The sequence below is a fragment of the Gallus gallus genome, chromosome 6 (genome assembly GCF_016699485.2).
Source record: "Gallus gallus isolate bGalGal1 chromosome 6, bGalGal1.mat.broiler.GRCg7b, whole genome shotgun sequence".
Taxonomy (NCBI): Eukaryota; Metazoa; Chordata; class Aves; order Galliformes; family Phasianidae; genus Gallus; species Gallus gallus.
Genome location: NC_052537.1, coordinates 11663572 through 11686057, shown reverse-complemented (window position 1 = coordinate 11686057; position 22486 = coordinate 11663572). Strand labels below are relative to the sequence as shown.

At 50.3% G+C, this 22486-nt stretch overlaps 2 protein-coding genes across 4 annotated transcripts; one reads left to right on the top strand and one right to left on the bottom strand.

Annotated features, from left to right (window-relative positions):
- Nucleotides 1–1539: 1539 nt before the first annotated feature.
- TSPAN15 (tetraspanin 15) lies at nucleotides 1540–13117 on the bottom strand. Its single transcript, NM_001006499.2, has 8 exons — nucleotides 12955–13117; nucleotides 11710–11895; nucleotides 9816–9890; nucleotides 8501–8596; nucleotides 6900–7016; nucleotides 3826–3873; nucleotides 3098–3214; nucleotides 1540–2685 (listed from the first exon to the last, which is right to left on the bottom strand). The coding sequence occupies exons 1-8, from the start codon at nucleotides 13048–13050 to the stop codon at nucleotides 2533–2535; spliced, it is 888 nt and encodes a 295-aa protein (NP_001006499.2). The 5' UTR covers nucleotides 13051–13117; the 3' UTR covers nucleotides 1540–2532.
- Nucleotides 13118–14989: 1872 nt separating this feature from the next.
- Nucleotides 14990–22255, top strand: TACR2 (tachykinin receptor 2). Of its 3 annotated transcripts, none has more exons than XM_040703215.2 (5): nucleotides 14990–15912; nucleotides 18935–19129; nucleotides 20451–20541; nucleotides 20987–21183; nucleotides 21501–22255. In XM_040703215.2, exons 1-5 carry the CDS (start codon nucleotides 15509–15511, stop codon nucleotides 21694–21696), a joined length of 1083 nt encoding a protein of 360 aa, XP_040559149.1. In that variant the 5' UTR covers nucleotides 14990–15508; the 3' UTR covers nucleotides 21697–22255. The 3 variants fall into 3 exon arrangements, with proteins under 3 accessions (XP_040559149.1, XP_015134208.1, XP_040559150.1); XM_015278722.4 differs by having other exon boundaries at nucleotides 20385–20541; XM_040703216.2 differs by lacking the exon at nucleotides 21501–22255 and having other exon boundaries at nucleotides 20385–20541; nucleotides 20987–21187.
- The last annotated feature ends 231 nt before the right edge of the window (nucleotides 22256–22486 follow it).

Below are 22486 nucleotides of genomic sequence, written 5' to 3'. Positions count from 1 at the left end.
CTGTCCCTACCCACCTCCAGCTCAGGAGCCTGGCACAGGCTGGAGAGCACTGACACCTGTGTTGGGACAGATGGGAAGGAAAAGCCACTTGAGTCTAAAAAAAAACCAAACAAACAAAAAACCAGAAGCTCCCAAGCCTGGCACACAGATTCTCCAGTGGCCTCCAGTAGCTCAGTGCCTGTGCTTGCATGTAGCCCTGGGGTCCAGCAGCAGGACGCATCGATGCCGCCAGTAGCGATGAGCCATGAAAACATCGCATCGGCAGACGGCAGCAAATCTCTCTGCTCGCTGTTTCCCAGTTCTGCCGTGACGCACAAAGCATGCGGCTGCCTCCTGCTGCTGGACGTGGGCACAGAGCCCGTGACACTCAGCCCCACTGAGCCCCTGCATTCTCAGCAGCGATGCTCAGCCACCGCCATGCCCCAGGGCTGCAGACGGTCTCGGGCCCCACGGCACCCATCCCACAAGGCCCATTTCCACTTCATCCCGCTCCCATCTCGCTGCAGAGCCACCCACCCATCCATGGCTGAGAGCTGCTCATGGAAGGGCACGAACAAAGCAGACACCAGCGCTCGCAGCACCAAAGGATGCACAGCACAGAGATATTGGGAAGCTGGGATGAAAAAACAGAAAACGAAACAAAACAAAAAAGGTTTCTTGTGCTCTGTCAAACCCACACCGCTAGAGGGGGGCTGTTTGTCACGGCCCCACAGGTTTCCATCACGCAGTGACACAGAAGCAGCAGCTCCACAGAGCACTTTGGGGGGGGGTGCAGCTCGGGAGTAAGCAATATTCAGCGCTATTCAGCAACCTCAGGAGGAAAGAAGTGCTGCTGGATCCGACCCGCCTGCACTACAGAACCATTCCACGCCGGTATCCATCCCGTCAGGAGGGCAGGAGCTCTCTGGGAAGGGCCCATGAGCAGGGCCACTGTGGTTTCTCATAGAGGCGACCACTGCTGGGACCAGCACAGCCATGGGCACACCAGATGAGGTGCTGGCAATGGGTTCCCTGTTCCTGCTGAGCACTAGCATGGAGGAACCAGTAAACCCCACTCCCAAACACTGTGTCAAGAATTGTGGGTAGCCCCAAACCCTTTGTGCCCCACCACCTGCTGTGACAAAGAACTGCTCCCCAGCAGCCCCAAAGATCCTCCCATAATTTTATAACCACCCAAAATGTAGCAATGCTTTTCTTGCCCCCTGCTTACCCAAATTCCCCGAGCAAACACCAGGGTGTGCTGTGGAGGAGACAACCAGACACTGCTGATGGTAAGAGAGACATTTGACGTCTCTAACCACCACGGCCATGCTGTCAATAGTGAAGGATTGGGCCAAGCCTTTTCCAAGAGCCATGGAGACGTGGCACTGAGGGACGTGGCTCAGTGGGCAGGTGGGGGTGGGCTGGGTGACCCAAGAGGGCTTTTCCATCTTGAATGTTTTCTGATTCTTTTCCAGTAGCTGGAAAAGCACTGAACTTCCTCAGAAATCCTTGGTACGGGAAGGAGCCCTGCTTTCTCAGCACTGAGTGTCCAAGTCGTTTTGAAAAAAAATATATATTATTTATTTTGACAAACTCAGAAACTCAGAAACATTTCAACACAGATAATTCCCCCCCAAACCCGTCTAACACTTCATTTACTAATGAGGAAAAATACAGTACGTACAAGACTCAAACATCTCATAAACTGATGCAAAAGCCAGACAGTAACAAACCGCGTTAAAAGTCTATCAAGCATTACCTGATTAATCCAACATTGGCATTTGCCCATCATTAAAAGGCACAAAGGATTGAGCAATTAAGTGTTCAGTGTCACATCCATTACCATCAGTAAATCGATCAAGATTAGCATAAAAAAGTCATTAAACACGTGTTTAATATTCACCCTCTAGCTCAGCAAGAAATCTCTCCTCCAATTTGCAACCAGTAAGGAAATGAAGTTGGGAAGGGCACAGTGAGGCTGCCCAGGACACAGAGCCCCAGCCTCACCTTCCAACATACAGCCAACAGCTTTATTTGCTGGCACGGCTGCCCTGCTTGCAGTGAGGCCCTGGGGTGCACAGGAACTTGGCAGTGTTGGAGGTCCCTTTCAATTCAAGCCATGCTGTGATTCCATGATACCAGCAGCACCCCGCTTTGGGGTCAGTGGACAGCCCCCAGCATTCTGCCTGGTTTTGGCCCCTCCAGAGGGAGGAAGGGGACGAGGAGGGAGGAAGGCGACGTGGAACAGGGCGTGCACGGTGATTCCACGGCGGTGTAGGCACGGCGGTTACCTGGTCCACTTCCCAAAGAGCTAGGAGCAACCTGAGCACGGCACCCAGGGGTCTCATAAGAGCTCAACACACACCCAGAGGCAGCAGAAACGTTAGAAATATTAAGACCACAGGGTAAAGAAGAGACTCTGCTTTTGGTATTCTGCTTTAAAAGAAATACCAAAGAAGAGTTAGAGTTGATCAGTCGCACCCAACGCCTGTAATGGCCACAGAAACACAAACCAGCATGCAGGCTGATGGGTTCTGGAGGTTCCTGCTGTCAGCCCGGGTAACACATGCAGCAGCCTGGGCTGGCAAACTCAGGATCAGGGTGCTGCCGCGTCCCCCCGAACAGGCTCTCTCCAAGCTTGTGCTCAGCTATAATGTCTTCCACCCGTGTGATGTACAGCAAGGACAGCAGCACCCCCAGGAACTGCAAAACAAGGGCATCGTGCGCTGCTCATTGCGCCTCACAGCACTGCTTGCACAAAGCAGGTACACTGTGCAGGCAGAGGAGCACGACATAGCAATACTACTGACAGCATAGAATCGTAGAGTATCCCAAATTGGAAAGGACCCCTAAGGATCATGGAGAGCAAGCCCAAACAGTTCCCATCCCCGTTAACCACAGCAAGAAGTGGGATATCTCATACTGAAATTTCTGATGGGGATTTTGCATAGAAGGGAAAATATAAGATATTGGGGGTTGGAACTGGATGATTCTTGACATCCCTTCCAACCCAACCCATTCTATGAGAAACGAATAGTGCTTGTTAACAGCTGATAAGGCAAAAGACTTCCCACAGCACAAAGCAGCACTCCCTGTGGAGCCATGGCCCTCTTACCTGGGGGAGCAGGATGCCCAGCAAAACACCAGCCATGATGCTGTAGTTGTCCAAAAACCAGATGAGCACCGCATTGGTGCACCCGCGGATGTAGATGACATCTTGGATACTCAAGCGCTGCAAAGCAACAGAGCAGACATTATTAAACAACTAAAAGCCACCTTCTTCTAAGCCACTTCCCCAAAAGAAGTGTATCTCATTCTCATTGTAGACCACACATGAAGGACAGAAGAGTCTCTGCTGCTTCTATCAGTGCTTCCAAGTTTTAAGTGCAGCAGTGGAAAAATATTAATTGCAGACAAAGAGCTTTGCAATAGCCTACACAAAGGTGCCACCCCAAGAGGCGAACACAGCACAGCCCAGAAGCCCTGATCCTCTTCCAAGAAAGAGCTCTTTCCAAGTATTTCAGATCCCAATGGTAGGTATTTCATTCTGATGTCCTAAATTGGCTGTACAGAAACTGACTGTAGTCACGCCACCTACTTTGAATATTGACGTGTCCTTTGCTGTGCAGTTACTGTAAGTGGGAGGTTATTTCTGGAAAGAAACGCTTCACACACATGTCAAACAAGGAATCACAGAAGATGCCCAGTCAAGTACAACCAGTTTAAAGGTTGCTTTAGCTTTTCAGTAGATACAAGCGTGCAGAAGACCTTTTGTTACTGACAAGGATAAGGTCACAAAATCAGAACCTTTTACCATCACGCAGTGGGTGCTGGTTACTTTACCTCTTGGTCAATGGTCTTGTATCCACACATGGTGTTGATAATGTCTGTCTGAAAAGAAAATGAGAAATAAAACGTGCAGCACAAACGCAGAGGTGCCACCACCCCACGTCATGGGCCAGGGACAGCCACACCACACTGCTTCTCCAGTTCACTACACAGCTGGGAAGTAAGGAGGGACAGCCCGCAGTGGTGATATCTGTGCCCAGCTCAGCCTTGGGGAAAGCAGAATGGTGATTACAGCAGGGAGAACCAAGAGCTTTTCCCAGGACCCCCAGGGTCAGGCCTCCACGAGGCAGCTGACCCCTATCCATCCAGCAAGGAGTGCAGTGCCACAGATCGAAGCTGGCTATGACAGTCCTCTAAGCTATGGCTGTTTCCATACAACGGCCAGTTTTAATTTTAACGTTTTAATGGCTTAACTCATCACATTAAGAAAGCTGGGGATTAAGGCCATCGTTCCATCACGATGACAACTTTCAACATGGAAATACCTGAAACCTAAATAATTTCCAATACTACAAACGCTTACACGAACACATTACAAATCCAAAGCCTGAGTGTTTGCATTCACAGAGGATTACCAAAACACTTTCTGCAGCCACTTAATGCTCTGCTCAAGCTGTGAAGCCCAACTGGCCTGATGAGGCTCATAGGAAAGCACTGCCCTCAACTTACAAACTAAACATAAAGCCCACCAGGATCAAACGAAGCAATGCACAAAGCCAGTGACAGAGAAAAATGAGAAGAAGCAAATGAGGAAAATAAAGCAGAGCAAATTCTACCTTGCTGATACACACCCCAACACAGGGAAAGACAGAGAACTGAGATTTCTAAGTGCTGGCGGCCAGGGTCACATCTTTTAAGCACCCCAAAAGCCAGGCTCTCCCTTGACCATGTGACAGGCAGGCAAACCAGGTTTGGGGCATTCCTTAGAAGCTCTCCCAGTCCATTCTGAAGGCACAAGGGGAGGTCCCAGCTGCAGTACTGGGGCATGTTGTGAGGGGACCACCACTCTCACAGCACTTGAGCCTGACATAAACACACGGCCACCAGCAAAATATTGGACACCAGAGAACTTCATGACATCATCGCTGAATTTTAAACACAACATTCGCTAACAAGACATCACAGCACAAGAAACTGTGCTCAATGGAGATAAATTCATTCAAAACCAAAGTTTGCATACATCTGGGGATGGATTGTTATCTCGGCTACGCTTGTGTAAGTCTTTAATAAATAGTTTGACTGGACAATAATTCCTTCAGATTGCCCCAACAGCAGCACAACCAGGGCCTGGCTCATCCTGCACAAGGCTCTTAAAACAGATCCAAAGCCGACCCTCCTACACGAACAGGAGTTTTCCATGACTACAGAGTCACTGAGTAACTGCAAACCATATCTGTGGCTTTCCAGGACAGAAACCAGCCTGTATTTGGAAGCATTTGTCAGACAGCCAAGATGGATGCATCTCCCAGTGTTTTCCAAAGGCAGCAGGCGGTGCAGCCGCACTGCTAACATTGCCCTGCCCAATGCACAGCCCTGCACAGCTACCAGCCCTTGTGCTTTGCAGCATCTTGCTGAGCACTCCAGCCTTAAATAAGGGGGTATCCATCATCTGGGGACTTCTCCACACCTCTCAATTAATTACACTGAGTTTACAAACCACGTGCTACATCTCCTCTGCAGGAAACCCTACCCATCCTCCCCCAGATGTTAGTGAAGCACAGGGAAACAGAACTCCTTGCATTTCTCAGAGAATTCCTTGGTTTTAATACTTTCCTGACTTTGGGTTGTTCTTAAAATGCACAGTCTATGTGATTACCTGAACCACAGTGTGTGGCATTATCTCTGTTCCCCACAGAACCAGGAAGAGCCCATCTGTCACAGACAAATCCCAAATACTCACTCGGTTACAAAATCCATCAATGCAAACACTGCGTAAAATAAGGAACACACACCAAACACAGGACCTAATAATTCTAAAGGAAACGTCTGTGTAGCACCAACAGACACTGCTTGTTGCAGCGCCTCCCTTCACAGTGCTGCTGCATTTCTACACACATGAACTAAGCTCTTCAAATAAGGCTCTGATTGAGGACGGCCAGACTCAGAAAAACAAGCACTCCATTGAAACCACTCCGAGCAGCCAGACTGCTCTCTCCGAACCGCCTCTGCCTCCCTTCATCACCAACTGAGGGCAGAAGCCTTGGCTCTCCTGCCAGCTCCACGCCATTGTGGATCAGCAAACATTACTTTCACATACACGACTTCTCAAACACTTTGGGCTTAAAACATAGCTGTTTAGCTTTGGTTTCTGAGAATAAATCTCAGCTCGGCACAGATCTAAACACACTTCTTCTGACACACAAGAATGTGTAAGTGTAAGCAATAGACACCTTTGTACTACACACACTTCTCAGCAATATCCAGCTGGATTACTGAGGTTACTATTGCGTTTCTCTTCCCTTCTTTAATCAAACACCCAAGCCCAGCAAGGAAAGGGCAGCGCCTAGCAGGCACCAGTGGGCTATCCATCACAGGTCTCTGTTGGAAGGGCTTCAGGAAACAAGCCTCGAGGTGCTGACACAAGTGGCAGGGCTGGCACCGAGTGGGCATCACTGCCCACTGCCGGCCCAAGGGACGTGAGCACAGCGAGGCAGCGGGTGCCACGTTTCAGCAGTGGTGGCAGTGACTCGCCTCCACTGGCACAGAGATAGGACAAGAGGTGACAGCTTCAGGTTGTGCCAGGGTAGATTCAGGTTGGGTATTAGGACACATTTATCCTCCAAAAGAGCGGTGACGCAGTGGCACAGGCTGCCCAGGGAGGCGGGGGAGTCACCATCCCTGGAGGTGTTGCAGAGCTGTGGAGATGTGGCACTGAGGGACGTGGGCAGTGGGGGGTGGATATGAGAGGGCTTTTCCAAGTTCTACGCTTCTATCTTTCTATGACTGAGTGGTGATAGGTTAATGGCTGGACTTGATGATCTTGGAGGCCTTTTCCAAGCCTAATGATTCCAGGATTTCTCCATCTGTGAGGATGGAGGGTGGCTCAGCTAACGAGACAGCAGGCTCACCTTATTCCGGACACAACACGTGTAAGGCACTCCACAGGCCAGCGGTCCCGGAGCAGCACAGTCGTGGTACGCATTCTTCGACCAATCCGTGTAGTCTTCCCCACCGCAACACTTAAACTGCAAACACGACACGAAAGAGAAAGGCAAATGGCAGATCGTTACAGAAACTCTTCTAACAGCTGGAGAGAAAAGTTGGAATAAAGCAGTTTTAAGAGCGCTGAGGGATAGGGCAGCTCCCCGGGAAGACAAATGTATTAGTGAAGTACAGTTATATACATAAGCAAAATATGCTAAAAAGGGGGGAAAAAATCTGATTAGATGGAGCAACAAATATTTACACCTCCTGAATGCTTTCAGAATCAGCCAAGCTACAGAGATCAGTGCAAAAGAGGAAAAAAAGACTCTGATTGCAAGCAGAAAAGTTGTTTAATAATATATCTTATATAAAGTCATATCCAACGTGAGAAGGATCAACAACGGAATACTTTCATGCTCAAGACAAACAGAAAGAACAGAAAGAGACCCAACTGGCATTTAAAATATCTAAGAGTGGCACAGCCAAGCCAGCATAGCTTGGCAATGGGCTATCAATTCAGCTGACAATACTTCTGATCACGTCTAAAAGAGAACAGTGTTGATATAAGGCATAAAAAAACCCCCATCAAAGTATTTCAGGTATACTTCAGTTAGTAGGACTGAGATCTGGCAAAAATAAAATACTGTAAGTTTACACTCACTTAATACAAACATTCACTCTGTGTTTTAAAGGAAGGGAGAAGCAGCAGTTTAATTCATGGCTACCATTTATCTCACTGCATATATACAAAATTTTGGGCAGCGCATGGAAACTTTAAAGCATTATGAAGTATTATGACAAAACTTCCTCGGGATGGTTTGGTTTTGACAGTCTTTCCGTGCTGACTCTGTTTTTCAAAGCAGGCTGCCTTTACCATAGCGATGTCATAAAACATCCATAGCATTTACTAAGCTAGCTTTTTCAGTGTTTTTCATTTGGCACGGCCACAGGCACCACGTGGGCTCTGCAAGCACATTTCTGAACGTTTTCTGCTTTTCCTGTCATCCCTGAACGGCGTGGTAGTACTCTTCCCTAAGCCAAAAAACATTTCAACATGGCAGCATTAAAAAAAAATAGGGCTGTGAGTCAACTGCACGTGCCATTAAGTAATGCTCAGCTGTGCTCACCACAATTTCTGAATTTTAACTGCAGGTATATACACTTCCACAGGGATTTCATTTGAATAACCACCCTATTAAAGGGCTTGCTATGTGCCTTTGGGTGAAAACACAACCAGCCAGGTTCAAACAGCCCCACTGCCACCTCTCTTCTCCACTTCCAGCACTTCCGATGGTTAACCATTGGTTTTGGATGTCTTGGACAAGCCAACAGAAACACAAAGAAGAACCTGGGTGGAACTGAAGCTGAGTTTGTCCAAACCGGGCTGTGGGGCTCATAGAAAAATCAAACATTTGAGGGCCCACTGAGAATCTGATTACCACATCCCTGGATCACCAAGGACCCACCATGTCTTGGCATTGCTTGGAACTGAGCTAGTCTTCAGATAAGGAAAAAATGAACAAACCCGCTTTTGAACAGAATCCATGATGTTCTTGAAGTCTAAATCATCATAGTAATTCTCAATTCCTCTTCTAATGTTATCGTTCAGAAACTTGATTGTCTAGAAGGCAAAAGCAAAAAGACTCGTCAGTTACAAATGCCAAAGGTTAAAGAACAGGTCAAAGTTGTCAGGCTCTGAGCTCCTGATGGAGCTATAGGCATCCTTGTTCATGGCAGGGGAGTGGAACCAAACGGCCTCCAGGGGTCTCTTCCAACTCTAAGGATTTGGTCCCACATCCCCAGTGCACCAAGGCAAACGGGCATGACGGACATGTGCTCACATATACAGGCAACGCCCTCTCTGTAAATACACACCACTGAAAGGGAATTTCTTACAATAAGCACAGCTCAAGGAAAAGAAATAGAACACCTCAGATCTGAGAAGGGAATAGGGAAAGAAATGGGGGGGGGGGAAAGTACTGGGACATGTACAGCGATCAGCATTTACACGGAGGCTCTTAGCCTGCGCTTCTATTAAACATTTCCTTCTCCTCCCCATCCTCACCCCAACACATCCATTCCACCCATTCATCTCACAGCACAAACACAAAGCCCTGGCCCCGGGCACCGCCGCCAACAAGCGCGTTGGGAAACTGCTTAGCACAAGCAAATCCAACAATGTGCTTTCTATGTACAAAAGCCAATCACTATTCCTCCTCACCCTCTCAGCAAATACCACTCGGTGTTTACTTCACTTTCTGACCCATAACGTCCCCTCCTACACCGCATGGGCTGTGGTGCTCCCACATGGCTCATGAGAGCACTGTGCACAGGGCCAAGGTGAGCCATGGGGAGCAGGTTCTTACTATCAGACTCAAAGAAATAATCTATCGTTTTCCATCTGGGAAAATACATGAGTTTATTTTATGAAGGTGCAGTAAGCTTGTAAATGTTGACGTCTGCTATAGAACCGAGCTCTTTTACTTATGGATGTGGGCAGGGAAGAGATGCCACTCAGGTCAAGCATGTTGGCCAGTAAACAATAACTTGGTCTCCAAATGCAAATCTGAACCGGCAACCCGAGAGACAGAAGGAAAATAAGAACATGTCCTGCAATACATTAGGAGGTGAAAACCCATTTTGCCTGTACCAAACCACACACAGATATTCTCCAAATTCTCCATCCTGGAGTTCATTTTCAGAACTGATGACCAGTTCCACCCTTCCCTAACCTGAACAGCCCTGAGGATCCTGTGCTTCCTTCAGCTCCACTGACAAACTGAACGCCTTTCATTGCTCAGCAGCACAGCCATAACTCCACGCTCACAACCCCAGCTCACCTGGTTTCTGAAAATCAAGGCCACGACAGCACCGGCCAGCTCGATCATCAGGCACAGACCCAGAATGTACATGAACTGGAAAGAAACAACAGCAAGTGAGATCTTACAATGAGCCAGAATTGCTCCTTCAATGACTGTGATCAAGTCTGTGACACTGCCAACTTTCCGAACACGAGATGTGTTCAAAAAAGAATAGATTTTTTTTGTTCTCGTAAAAATTGCTCACGCCACAGGAAAGACTTCTGTCCTCACATTGATTTCTTTTTCCCCCAGTCAGCAAATCTATAACCTTCTGCTTTGAATGGAAACAAAACTAAGAGGTGCATTTATCATGCTGAGATATTTCTACCTACAAGAGCAGCCTGCTTCATAGCAAAGCACGTAAATGCTCAGCTACACACGGAACATTACGCTTTTATGCTCTAAAGACAGCAATTACCTGTTAGCTTTCATTTCTTTGGTAAAGTGGTGCTTTAAGGTAATCCAAGCCATTTTCTATCAGTTTGTCAGTGTTAAATCAGAGCCAAGTTCTGGCCTTGGTACATTTTGGCACATAGCTCTCAATTCATTTACTTGTGTACATCTTTTCTCTTCATAACAGCAAAATTCACCATGGAAGCTTCACAATCTCCAGCAGTCTCAGAGCAAACCCACAGCTGATTTCAGGAGGAGGCTTTTCCCAGTCAGTGTAATTTAGACACAACTCGCTGGGTGGTAAAACCCAGATTCTGAGCTCATCTGTTTTGGATGGACAGGGTACATGCAGCATCACCTCAGGTGTCCCTGCTCTTCCATCAGTAATGAGTGCTTTAACCAAGGCAGATGTCTTCTGCTTTCACCCCAGACTTCTCCCTGCAGCTCTTCCTGTGCTGTGTTGCTTTCAGCTCCGTGCCAGCCACACCACTACCAGTGTTGCAAGTTACTGGACAGACAGATGTCTTTGCTGCTGTTAAATGGGGAATCAGTCCAACAAAAAGACTGAGGGACTTCCAGGTTCACCCCACAGCATGAACAGAAAGCGTGCTCTGTGCCAGATAGGGAAGCACAACCCCAGGACGGGTTCTCAGCCATTTGATGAGCAGAGCACCACACTTTTCAGCCAAGTTCCAGCACATAGCTTCAAAACTCATGATGACCTCTTGCTTTGGTCTGTGTAACATCCTTCTCTACCTTCTCCTCAAGCTGGGGGTAGCTGGGCCCCAGCCATTTCCACGCAGCATGACCAAGGCTGGTTCTTGTTCGCGTGGCTGACTCTGGTTGAAACAAGAAGTTCTTAGAGGAACCACTGTGCCCAGAACTAACCCCCGTGGCTCGTGTTTCTTCAGTCCCCCAGCTGGCAGGCTGCAAGAACCCCCTGAGAAGCTGTGGCCACACCTCAGGGGCTTCCGGCTACAGTGCAGAACTCCAAACATCATTCATCCTCCTGAACATGCCCACGGTACAGGGAAACAGGCATGTGCCACACTGCCAGGCCAACCTCTCAGGGGAGCAGGGAATCAACTACCATCACCCAGACTCTGCTCCTTCTGAATACACAAAGTTTTTTAGGTCACTTTTTGCATTTTCAACAGCAGCTTCCCTAAAAAAGTAGCCCGGCTCCCTCCATCCAAAACAGATGATCTCAGGATCTGGGTTTTACCACCCAACAGGACGTGCAGGAGATGTTTCCATAGCACAGCTGCTCCCCAGCCTTCTGGAGCACAGCCAGCTCCAGACTCCCATTTCTCATCGGCGTCTCCCTGCTCATGGAGCAGCAAACCACCCTCTACAAAGTCAGGGAGTGCAATGAAATATTTTTCAACATAGACCTAGAAAGGGCTCCAGCTCTAACTCCATGCGATGCTACCAAGCAATAAGCTAGAACTATTATGAAGAAGAAACAAACAGTACTTACTGCTTGAAGAAGGCAGAGGTTGTCCCTCAAGGAAGCCAGCACGCCCACAAAAGATACAAAGAACATGATAATGCCCAGAAGGATTAAAATGATGGCCGGGGCTAGGAAGGCACTTTCCAGAGTCTTGTACTTCTGTCTTTCAACTTCTGCATAGATCCCAACAGCGAGAACAAGGCCCCCGATCACCTGGAACGAAAACAGAACGTGGAGATGTTTCTTCTTCTTTTCAGTCCTGCTGTACCAGATCCATGGTCAGGTGGATCTGCGACCTGCTCCCACCCGAATAAACTCGTGTGAATTCTCCCCACTTTAAAGCACAGCACAGCCTTAGCAGCGCTCTGGGAAACGTGGGCAACTCGAGGCTGCGGGATTGTATGCACACTCCCAGGACAACCCATACCCAACTGACACCAGGGAGCAGCCGGCTCAGAGCATCACAGGACGGCTCAGGGCAGAGGGGACTTTCGGGACCACCCAGTCCCCATCCCGTGCCGCGGGCAGGGCTGCCAACCGCGAGACCAGGCTGCAATGCGGGAGGGATAGCGGGAGCTGCGCGCCGCTCCTCCGCCCTCCTCCAAGCGCAGCCAGCGGCAGCATCCCAGCCGGCACCGCCCGCTGCGCTCCGGGACTCACACAGACCCTCCGCCCGTTCACCAGGCGGCATCCGGAGCACCGCACACCGCTGCGCGGATGATCCCGTTCCTGCGAGCGGAGGGAGAACGCAGCCCTTCCGCAGGCACCCGCCTGCTTTCATCCCGCATCCCGCCGGCTCGCAGGGAAGCCAGCGAGCCTCGGCTCGCTTTTCCCAGCAAACCCCAGGGGCTTCCTCTGGGGCTTTCCCACGGAGAAGAGGAGCGACTTTCAGCACTACCCGCTCAGCCCCGCACGGGTAGCGCTTCTCCTTAAAGCGCTCGCTCACGGCAGCGCCTGCCGGTCACAGCGCGAGGGTTGGCTCCTTAGGGTTCCAAAGGGCGACGGACACGGGCGATGCCGCTCGCGGGAGGCGGCCCAGGCGCGGCTGCAGGTGCCCGGGTCCCGCAGGGAGCTCCGCCCTGGGCAGCGCCGTGCGGCCGGAGGGACCCCGCGCCCCCGGGGCCGCGATAAAGCGGGGCTCGAGAGCAGCCCAGCGCCCAGCCCTCCTTCCCCAAACACCGCACCTAGAAAAAGCGGGCGGGCTTCATCCCCGCAGCCGCGCAGGGACAAAGCAGCCCCCTCCCCGCCGCTGCCCCCGGCCGCTCGGCTCACCCAGAAGGCGGTGCAGTAGGTGATGAGGCTGAACTTGAGGCAGAGGTAGGAGAGTCGCGCGCAATACCGCGCCTGCTCCGCGTCCCCCGTCGCCATCCCGCCGCCGCCTCCCGGCAGCACCTGCCGCTCCTCTCCGCTCCGCCCGGCACCGCCGCTTCCGCCCGCGGAGGGCGCGGGCAGCGGGGACGCGTCCCCGGACCGAGCGCGTCCCCGGCGCTGAGCGCGTCCCCGGAGCCGAGCGCCGCGGCTGCGCGCTGCCGGGAAAGGGCTCGGCCGGGAGCGGCGACGCCGTCACAGAGCCGCGGTGCGCCGCGGGAGGCGGCGGTGCGGGCAGCGCGGAGCAGCTTGGCTCAGCGGCCGGCCCGGCTGCCGGGTGCAGGCAGCGGCAGAGCAACTCGGAATGTATAGCACCAATAATATAGAACAATCATTCCGAGTATTCCTTGCCCAAGTTATCGCCAAGTTCAAATGCCTCTGGCACCTACCACCTCGTCCCCTTGGCATCATTCACAGCTGGATGTCCCTCAGCATCACCCCTGGTTAACAACTGGTGGCTTCGGCTGCCCTTTCCCAACGCATTCCCTTATTTTCATGCTCCAGTTTTGTCAAACGTAACCTCAGAGCAGGACATGCTGGATGGGGACGGTGAGTGTAAGCATCATCCATTTGCCCACTGGTGTTGCTCTGGGGTTTCTACATGAAAGCCATATGAAAATAGTAGAATAACCCTCTTTTGTCTAAATCCCAGGTTTAGCCTCGACACCAAAACAACACCTTTCTGGACACAACTAATAGAGGTCAGCAGTAAATGGCCTTCCTCTCAAAGCTGAGGCCAACATGCAATACATTGAAAGCCTCCACCACCTCTCTGTGTTATCGTTCCAAAAGACAAAATGTACCTTATTCACGCTCCTCGACCTTCCGGCCACACATCTTTTGTTTGTATCTCTCACCCTTTGCTCAGGCCTCTGTTGCGCCAGTAGTAAAAGCAACAAAGACAGCAGCCAAACCCAACCCCTGCCTCAGGTCACCCCTTTCCCTGCTGTGTCCCCAACAACACTGCAGGAACAGATTTTGCTCATGGCCATGGGCAAGCATGAATTCTCGAGGAACTTGGAGCTGCCTTTGCAAAAATCACTCCAGTTTGGAAGTGAAAAGGCCAAGAGTGCACGCTCCCAGCTGGCCGGGTGCCAGGCTGATAGCCTTGTCACAGAAACGCCAGCCAACGAGTAAGGGCGATGGGTGGAAATGAGTGCAAATCCCTGGTGACGGCGTGACACACATGAAACACATCCTGCTTCCAGCAGAGCAGGCATGAGCTGCTGCCAAACAGCCTTTGAAACCTCAGCCCTTGGTGTGCGGCGTGTATTTACGTAGTTTGCTCCAGCTCTGACAGTGAGCAGAGCTGTGCTTACTCAGCCCAGACTTCTCACACACTTTTCCGCACCAGCTGGAGGTGGGGCTGAATTTTCAGTAGCTGAAGGGGGATTTCTGGGGCTCCAGATGCACCCTGAGTGCCAGCATCCCCCCAAAGCCGTACCAGAAGTCGCTGCTCTGGTCTGGCTGTGGCAATAGGCACTAGCAATCTTTCATGCACCAACAGGACATGCTGCTTCCATTTACATAAATTAAATCATACTCCATTTATTAAACATTGACAGCTGAGTCACGTTGCATTGCACAGTCACCATTCAGTGGAACATATCAAAGTGCTGATAAGCTGACAGATAGCTTCAGAGGGCAACTTGCTCAAATCTCGTTGAGTATCATTTCCTTTTGCTGCAGGAGCTCCCACGAAGGCCCTGACTATGCAGGGACCACAGCAACACAGCCACCCTTGATCTCAGCCTCCAAACGCTGATACAGCAGCACTTCCATTTCAGAGATTATTCCCAAGAAAACGGAGGGAGGATAACAGCTTTAAGCACCACTTTGCTGCGTTTCATTTAATGCCAACTTGGTTGTTTAGCTTTTGCCTGTGAGACTCCACCTCCTTTCCAAGTCCCCTTAAACCACATACAGCATCTATCCCAGTGCGGCTCCTGCCCAGCACACCGGCACAGAGCCGCGTCCTCGCGGTGCTGCGGAGCAGTCGGGCACCCGGTGCCTCCAAAAATCACTACCACGCAACGGGATTCCCATTGGATTGGAAGGATTTGTGGCTTGATACATCTACCAACATCTTCTTGGCACTCCAAGTAATCTGAAGGAAGAGACTGCCTGGCATCGACTTGGGAAACATACCTCTTCCTATTTTGTCCTTTTTTAAAGGAAAAAGGAGCGTGAGTGGGGAGAGTTCTTCTCTTGGTTCCGCTCTCTGCACGCAGGTTACAATGCCAGGCAGGGGGGAGGCCCTCGCTAACGGTCATCTCCTCCTGGCACTCCGCTGCCTCACTCAGAAAACAAGAGGAGGAGAGGACACAAGACACCTCATCCCAACGTGTTTTTAACGGCCCTTGAACCACTGGATTGAGGATTTGTAACACCAAGGCTGACTGCAAGAAAGCACGCAGATGCCGGATGATTTTGTTTTGTGCTTAGCCGGAGAGAAAAGATGAGCACCTTTCCCATTTCAAACACCAGCAACATTTCACAGGTCGACTACCTCGAGGACGACGACAACTGGACAGCGGTCACCCAGTTCACCCAGCCGGGATGGCAGATCGCCCTGTGGGCCATTACCTATTCCTTCATCGTTATCGCCTCCATTGTCGGCAATGTCACCGTCATCTGGATTATCCTGGCACACAGGAGGATGAGGACTGCCACCAACTACTTCATCGTTAATTTGGCCCTTTCAGATTTGCTGATGTCCGCTTTCAATACCATCTTCAATTTTATCTACGCCAGCCACAACGTCTGGTATTTCGGCGAGGAATTCTGCAGGTTTCAGAACTGGTTCCCCATCACCGCAATGTTCGTGAGCATTTACTCCATGACAGCCGTGGCAGCGGAGAGGTAAGAGGTGGAGGGGGGAGATAAGATCTGAAAAGCCTTCCCTGAGTTACGAACCATGATTGTAATGCTTTGTGCAATTGGCCCCCACCTGCCATGTCAGATGCCTTATCAGAAGAGTGGGGTGAGCGCTAGGAAAGTAGGCTATGGGGTTACAGGCTAGCCCTAGCATGAAAGTGTGTTCTTCTGACTTATCTCCGCACTGAATCTATAACAAGTGGAAGTGGCTAAAATTTTATTGTTCCTGTGTTACGGACCATAAAATGTTCCCCCGCCATCGTGCTGTCTCGTTCCTTCTTTTCAAACCACAAGGAGCCACCCTGAGCCATCCCTGGGTTGGAGCTGCAGCAGTAGGAATGCACTGTGGGATGCTGAAAGCGCTGTAAACCGCAGTCCCACTTGTGAGCCCAGTGCACTGGCAAACCCCCAGTAACAGTGGGAAGCAGATCAGGAATGATGGTCGGTTGCAGTGATTCACAAGAATGACACATTCCAAGAGAGAGGGAAGGAATCACAGTGATTTTGTTCGACTTCTGGAGTGATCGACATTTTCATAATACTCCTTACATCTGCCAAGCCTCTTTACTCGAGCTTAACTTTGGGCACTCTCTGTGTTTACACCTCATTGGTAAGCAGCGTGACACTGTTGTTCTTTTTACTAGAAAGTGGTCAGAAGTCCATGGGAATTTCCTGCCCTGCAGGCAGTGAGGGAGGGCATGGAGCAGCCGAGCGCCCTTTGGGACTCTCTGCCCTCCTTCCTCCCATCCTTCCGCCCTCCCTCTGTTCATTCCGATGTCTGCCTGACTCTGGGAACCTTTCCTGCAGGCGCCTTCCCCCAGGTGTCCAGAAATACTGCTGCTTCCTTATTGAGCCCTCCTGTTGACTCCGCAGTTCCCCTCCAATTTCCTGTTTCTTATCAAGCGTGCATATCTGCGAAGGGCTCTCCAGGGAGACGGTTCCTCTGGAGTCCCCCGGGAAGCCTTACTCAGTGACTCAGTGGGGTGAGTCCACCACTCCCGCCCCACTCGGGGCTGGGCTTGCCCTACGCAGCCAGCAGCAGGAAGCAGGAGTAGGGCACATCGCAGCAGACAAACAAACCAGCTGGTGAGAGAAGGCCTTGCCCTGCATGCGTGACACCCAGAAACCAGCCCTGCAGCTTGCCAAGTACGGAGCAGCGGCTGCCGTAGTGGCTGGAAGGGTTGGTAATAAGCACAAGGATGAGTGATGTGTTGATCGCCCTGCAGATGAAAACAAGGCTGTATTTAGATGCAACAGCAGCTCCATCTGAGAGTCCGATACTCTTTTGCTTTTCCTGGCTTGAAATCAAGAGCTGTTGGTGACAGCTGTTTCATACATGCCGTCTGCCAAAAATCTTTGAAATAATCCCATTTCAGCCTGTCCCCATGACTCCCCACTCTCATTCCTTAGGGACATTCGATGGAAGTACCTATACAGTCAAAATCTCCCCAGTCACATGGCAAGGATCAGAAAGAAAACTTGGCATCTCCCCACAAACCATATTTAGCTATTCTCGCTTACCCTTAAAATAGATCCTGACACGGTCTCCTGGAAACTCGCAGCTTCCATTTATTGTTATGAGAACTCACGTCCTCTTTGGCTCCATTGTTTAGGTTTAACAAAACACTGTCTTTCGAACCTGTTTATTGCAGGGGAGGAGGACAAGAAGCAATCGATCCATTCATCATCACTGCCTGCATGGGCAGTCATGGCCTCAATTGCTCACATCCCACATCCTGGGATGTCCAGTGGACGGGGGTACAAGCAGGGGGTAAAGGCAGATCTGCACAGCAAGAGGAGGGAGGAAACCACCCCACAGCATGGTGATACTGCAGGGGTTCCTGCAGCACAGGCTGCTGGTGAGGCTGCTCCAGCAACACAACAGCTGTACCTGGCACCCACTGGTCACCAGAGCTGCAGATCATGGGTTTGGGAAACACCCTGGAGAGTATTTGCCACGTGATGCTTCCCTGAGCAGGTTCGAGCATTGTGTAACACCGCGGCGATGAGCTAAGGAAATGCAAGGTGACACGAGCACTTTATAGCTAAAAAAGGCTCTGCCATGTGCAGCTCTGGATTATTGACCGTGCTGCCTGTCTGGGCAGCCACCCTCCGTCCTGTAGCAGTGTCAGCAGAGCTCCTTCCCAGCAGCTCAGCCAGCAGACAGCACAGGATCCACAGATTTCCACCAGAGGCCATTGGCATTTTCCACTCTATTTTGCCTTTGTAACAGCTGTGACAAAGACTGTGGAAAGCACGACAAGAAATGCATAATTGATTATGTACTCATTACGATCCCATGCGTTTCTGCTCGGGGAACTTAAAACCAGGCAGAGAAGTAACCCAATAGTCAGATGTGGCATGAGGGCCCTGAGCAGGTGTGGGGAAGAAGGGGCAGCCTTTCCCTTAAATCACAAGGGCTCCGGCTGTGGAAGGCAGAGGTGGGTAGCACAACCATTTCCACTACTAAGAATCAGTGGGAAAAAATGCAGAGTAAAGGATACTGAGTATTGAGGGTCCAGTCTTCGTGTTATCGGGTATCAAATGAGATTGACACAGCGGGAACAGCGTGTTTAGGTCTTTTTGGTCGAGGAGGGAAGAAAAGTAGTGCATAACTCCAAACAAACACAAACAGTTCACAACACCAAATTTTAGACCAAATGTACAAAGCATTTTTAAAAATAATTAAAAATAAAACTAGCAAAAAAAAAAACAACCCACAATTCAAAGCAAGGGGTATACTTGCGAAGGACCGTATGCAGACAGCATAGGTGGTGCTTCCTCCTTGCATCTATCCATCTATCCATCCATCCATCCATCCACGTGGGACTAACATATCCTACCTTAAGACTTGCAGTCATCCCCTCCAGAAAGGACGTAGCTCTTGGAGCCTGCCAGAATAGCTCTGCAAAAAAGGCCCACCATATTGTTGGGTGAGTTTTTACACCTGTATTTGTTGCACAGTTTACCAATGCGACCATAAATGTATTACCCACTTTCCTTGCAGGTATGTGGCGATAATTCATCCCTTCAAGCCCAGGCTTTCTGCGGGAAATACCAGGGTCATCATTGGGATAATCTGGCTGGTGGCCTTTGGGCTTGCCTTCCCTCAGTGCTTCTATGCTGAGATCATGATGGACAACGGGACAACAAAGTGCATCGTCGTCTGGCCAGATGACGTTGGGTCGAAGCACCAGCTCACGTAAGAGAGAGGAGAAAACTCACCATTTCTACAAAAAGTTACCAAACTAATTTCATGTCTGAGCTGTTGGCTGCAGACGGTACTGGGGGAGAGGGCTAAGGGAGGGGGAGATTTGAGAGAACCTCATAGTGGGGGAAATTAGGTTTGGGGCAGATCATCCAAGCTCAGTTTTAGTCAGCTGAGGGAACAGCTGCCATGTGATCCTGTTCATAGTAAGGAAGGGTGATACGCCATCCTGCCCTGCTTTGCAAAGTGGCTGTAGGAGTTCGGAACACTGGACACCTCCTGTGGTTGCTCACTGCCACTGTAATTGGTTGTCACACAACTACGTGCCAAGTTCCAGGAGCTCTGTGTGAGCCTGGCTGATCTGCAGCCTGCCCAGCATCATTGCGTTCACCAGCTTGCTGCCCCCACGCAGCCTCAGAACTGCAGGATGGGGAGACAGACCTACAGGAGGCGGGCTGGGATCTGTGCTGGGAAGGCAACAGAGCAACCATCCCATGGAGCAAACAACAGCAAGCAGCCTGACACCGATCCCTGTGGTGTTCTGCAGAACAGCTGAGTCTGGTTCCTAATGCAGTGAGGAGCTACACAGTGTTGTCACGCAGAGAAAAAGCACATGCACCCAGCCTTGTGAGGGCAGTGCCAGCAGTGTGTGCCAGGACCCGCCTGCCTAATCCCAGTTTCCACACTGTTTATGCTAATTTGACAGCCACTGTAATTGAGTGAGCAGGTTGTTCCCTCCCCATAAATGGTGCTTGCTTAAAATAGTCAAGCCCAAGCAGAGGAGCTGTGGAATAACAGGGAAGGCCAGAGCTCACACACAGCCGAGGGCTATGGCAGCACTTTCATCTGGAGCAAAAACAGAGTAGTGTGCTTTCATGGTTTGTGTGCTAGCAAACAAGAACAGCCACAATACACCACTCACCTGCTGTAGCCCAGCAGCCATCAACCATCCCACCACAAGAGAGATGGGCCTTTGCTGGAGTCACCGTCCCTGGAGTGCTGCAGAGCCATGGGGATGTGGCACTGAGGGACGTGGGCAGTGGGCAGGTGGGGGTGGGCTGGGTGAGCGGAGAGGGCTGTTCCAACCTCACGATTCTGTGATTCTGTTCCAAGAAGCCCCTGTAATGATGTTGGTAGGCAAAATTTCTTGATGATGCTTTGGCGCTGAAGTTGACGGGAGCCAGACAACTTCTGGAGATCCCTTCAGGAGACACACTGATATGGAAACGTGCTTGTTTTTCTTTTTCAGGTATCACATTGCCGTGATCGTGTTGATTTATTTACTGCCTTTAATGGTGATGTTTGTTACATACAGCATTATAGGAATTACTCTGTGGAGCAGTGCGGTTCCAGGCAACCACGTTAATCGAGTCCGCTACAAACATCAAGTTAACGCCAAAAAAAAGGTCAGAAGTGACACTCAAAAATGAGTCCCCTCAGCACAGCAGCCCTTCTGGCTCCTGCTTCAGTTAGAGCTTGCATTTGATATGAAATCTTGTGGGTTTGGGCATCAAAGGTTGATAGACTGTGCAAAGGGCATCACCCAGGGAGCACGGTAAAAGCAGTGTTCTCCACACCCCAGCCAGGCTCCAAGGAAGGCAGCTCACATCAGTGGCATCAGGCTGGGCTGCCTGGCAGTCCTGAGAGCAGAACTCCATGCCTGGTGAATCCACATGCTCTCCTGCCTCCCATTTCCACCAACGGGCCTGGTTTCCTTGCCCAAACAGCCCGCACACAGCACTTCAGGGGGACTAAACAGGCCCAGAACAATAGCAGAGTTTTGTGTATCCCAGCAAGCTCAGCCAGACAGAGGTCCAGGAATAATGCACGCTTCTTGTTTCTTCTCCCCAGTTTGTGAAGACCATGGTGGTGGTCGTGATCATTTTTGCTGTCTGCTGGCTGCCCTATCACATATACTTCATCCTGGGGAGTTTCAAGGAAGACATCTACCAGCAGAAGTACATTCAGCAGGTTTATCTCACCATCTTTCTGCTTGCCATGAGCTCAACAATGTACAACCCCATCATCTACTGTTGTCTCAACCAAAGGTGAGTAGCATGCCTTAGTACAAGGAAGGAGGGAAGAATCTGCAGTCCTCTCAATGCATCTGCTGGCCCAGCACCAGGCTGATTCAGCCACTTGCTCCCCTCTGAACCCCCAGCATGGGCATGATGCTCATGTGGGTCTGCACACCTCCAGCAGCATCAGCCCAGTTTCAGTGGGACACCACCAACAAAATGCCCAACCCTAGAGCGATACCTTTTATTTCCACAGCGATTCAGGGCTAGAATCAAGATGCACATTTGCTCTTTCTCTGTGTGATTGAAAAGATCTTTGCATTTATTTTCTTCTCTTATGCTTACAGGTTTCGTTCTGGTTTCAAATTAGCCTTCCGATGGTGTCCATGCATAAATGCAACAGAGAAAGACAAGCTTAAACTCACAGCCCCATCTCTCTGTCAGTCGACCCGCAGGAAGGCAAGAAGATCAATTTCCAACACAGAAACTCAATTCAATGAGAAAGAGAAGACCTCACTTACCCTCGCCCAGCAAACTCTTTGATTTCTTCTGAAAAGCCTGCCCTGAAACTGTGCTGAATTCTGGGGTTCTCAGGCCTGCCACTTCCTCTCTCACCAATTAGAAGTGAGAAACAGTTCCCACAAGAGTTATCTTTGCGTGGATTTCTATAAGCTTGTACCAAAATATGATGTAATTTTCCTGTTCAACTGTGCTCAGGTGACTGCTCCACCTTCACCTCCTTCCTTGTGGCAACCAGTTGGGGACGTGAGGCTCCCTGAAGAGTCACAGAGAGCGTTGGTTGGGTGTCTCTGAGTTCCTGTCCCTGGGGAAGGTGCTCAGCAATAGCTGCTGAGGTTAGCTCCTTAGCCCCCACGCTGAGCAGCCAGGTCTGCAGCACATGGTGTGACACACGGGTGTGCAATAGCCATGGCATCTCTGAGCTTTGTACTCTGAAGCTGTCTGTACCACAACTTCAGCAGTCCTGCAAGGTCCCCATCACTGAAGCCCCTTCGTTGTCCCCTTCTAGACTTACCCATTTCTGTCACCAGCATTCTTCCCTCCTCAGATACTAAAATAAAGGCTGAAATGTGTCATCTTCAAAGTCTGAGATACGTGCACGTATGCCAAACAGGAGAAGCTGAAATACAAAAGTGATATATAATGCAACATGGTATTTTATATCAAGTGGATAAGTAGCACCTTGCAATCCCCTTCACCCTTCATGACAGGTTTGCATGTAGCATTACAGAGCCATACCTTAGCATGTAGGAAGATACTACAACATCAACAAGATCCAATTATTTCAAATGCGGGGTCTAGAAGTTACACGGAC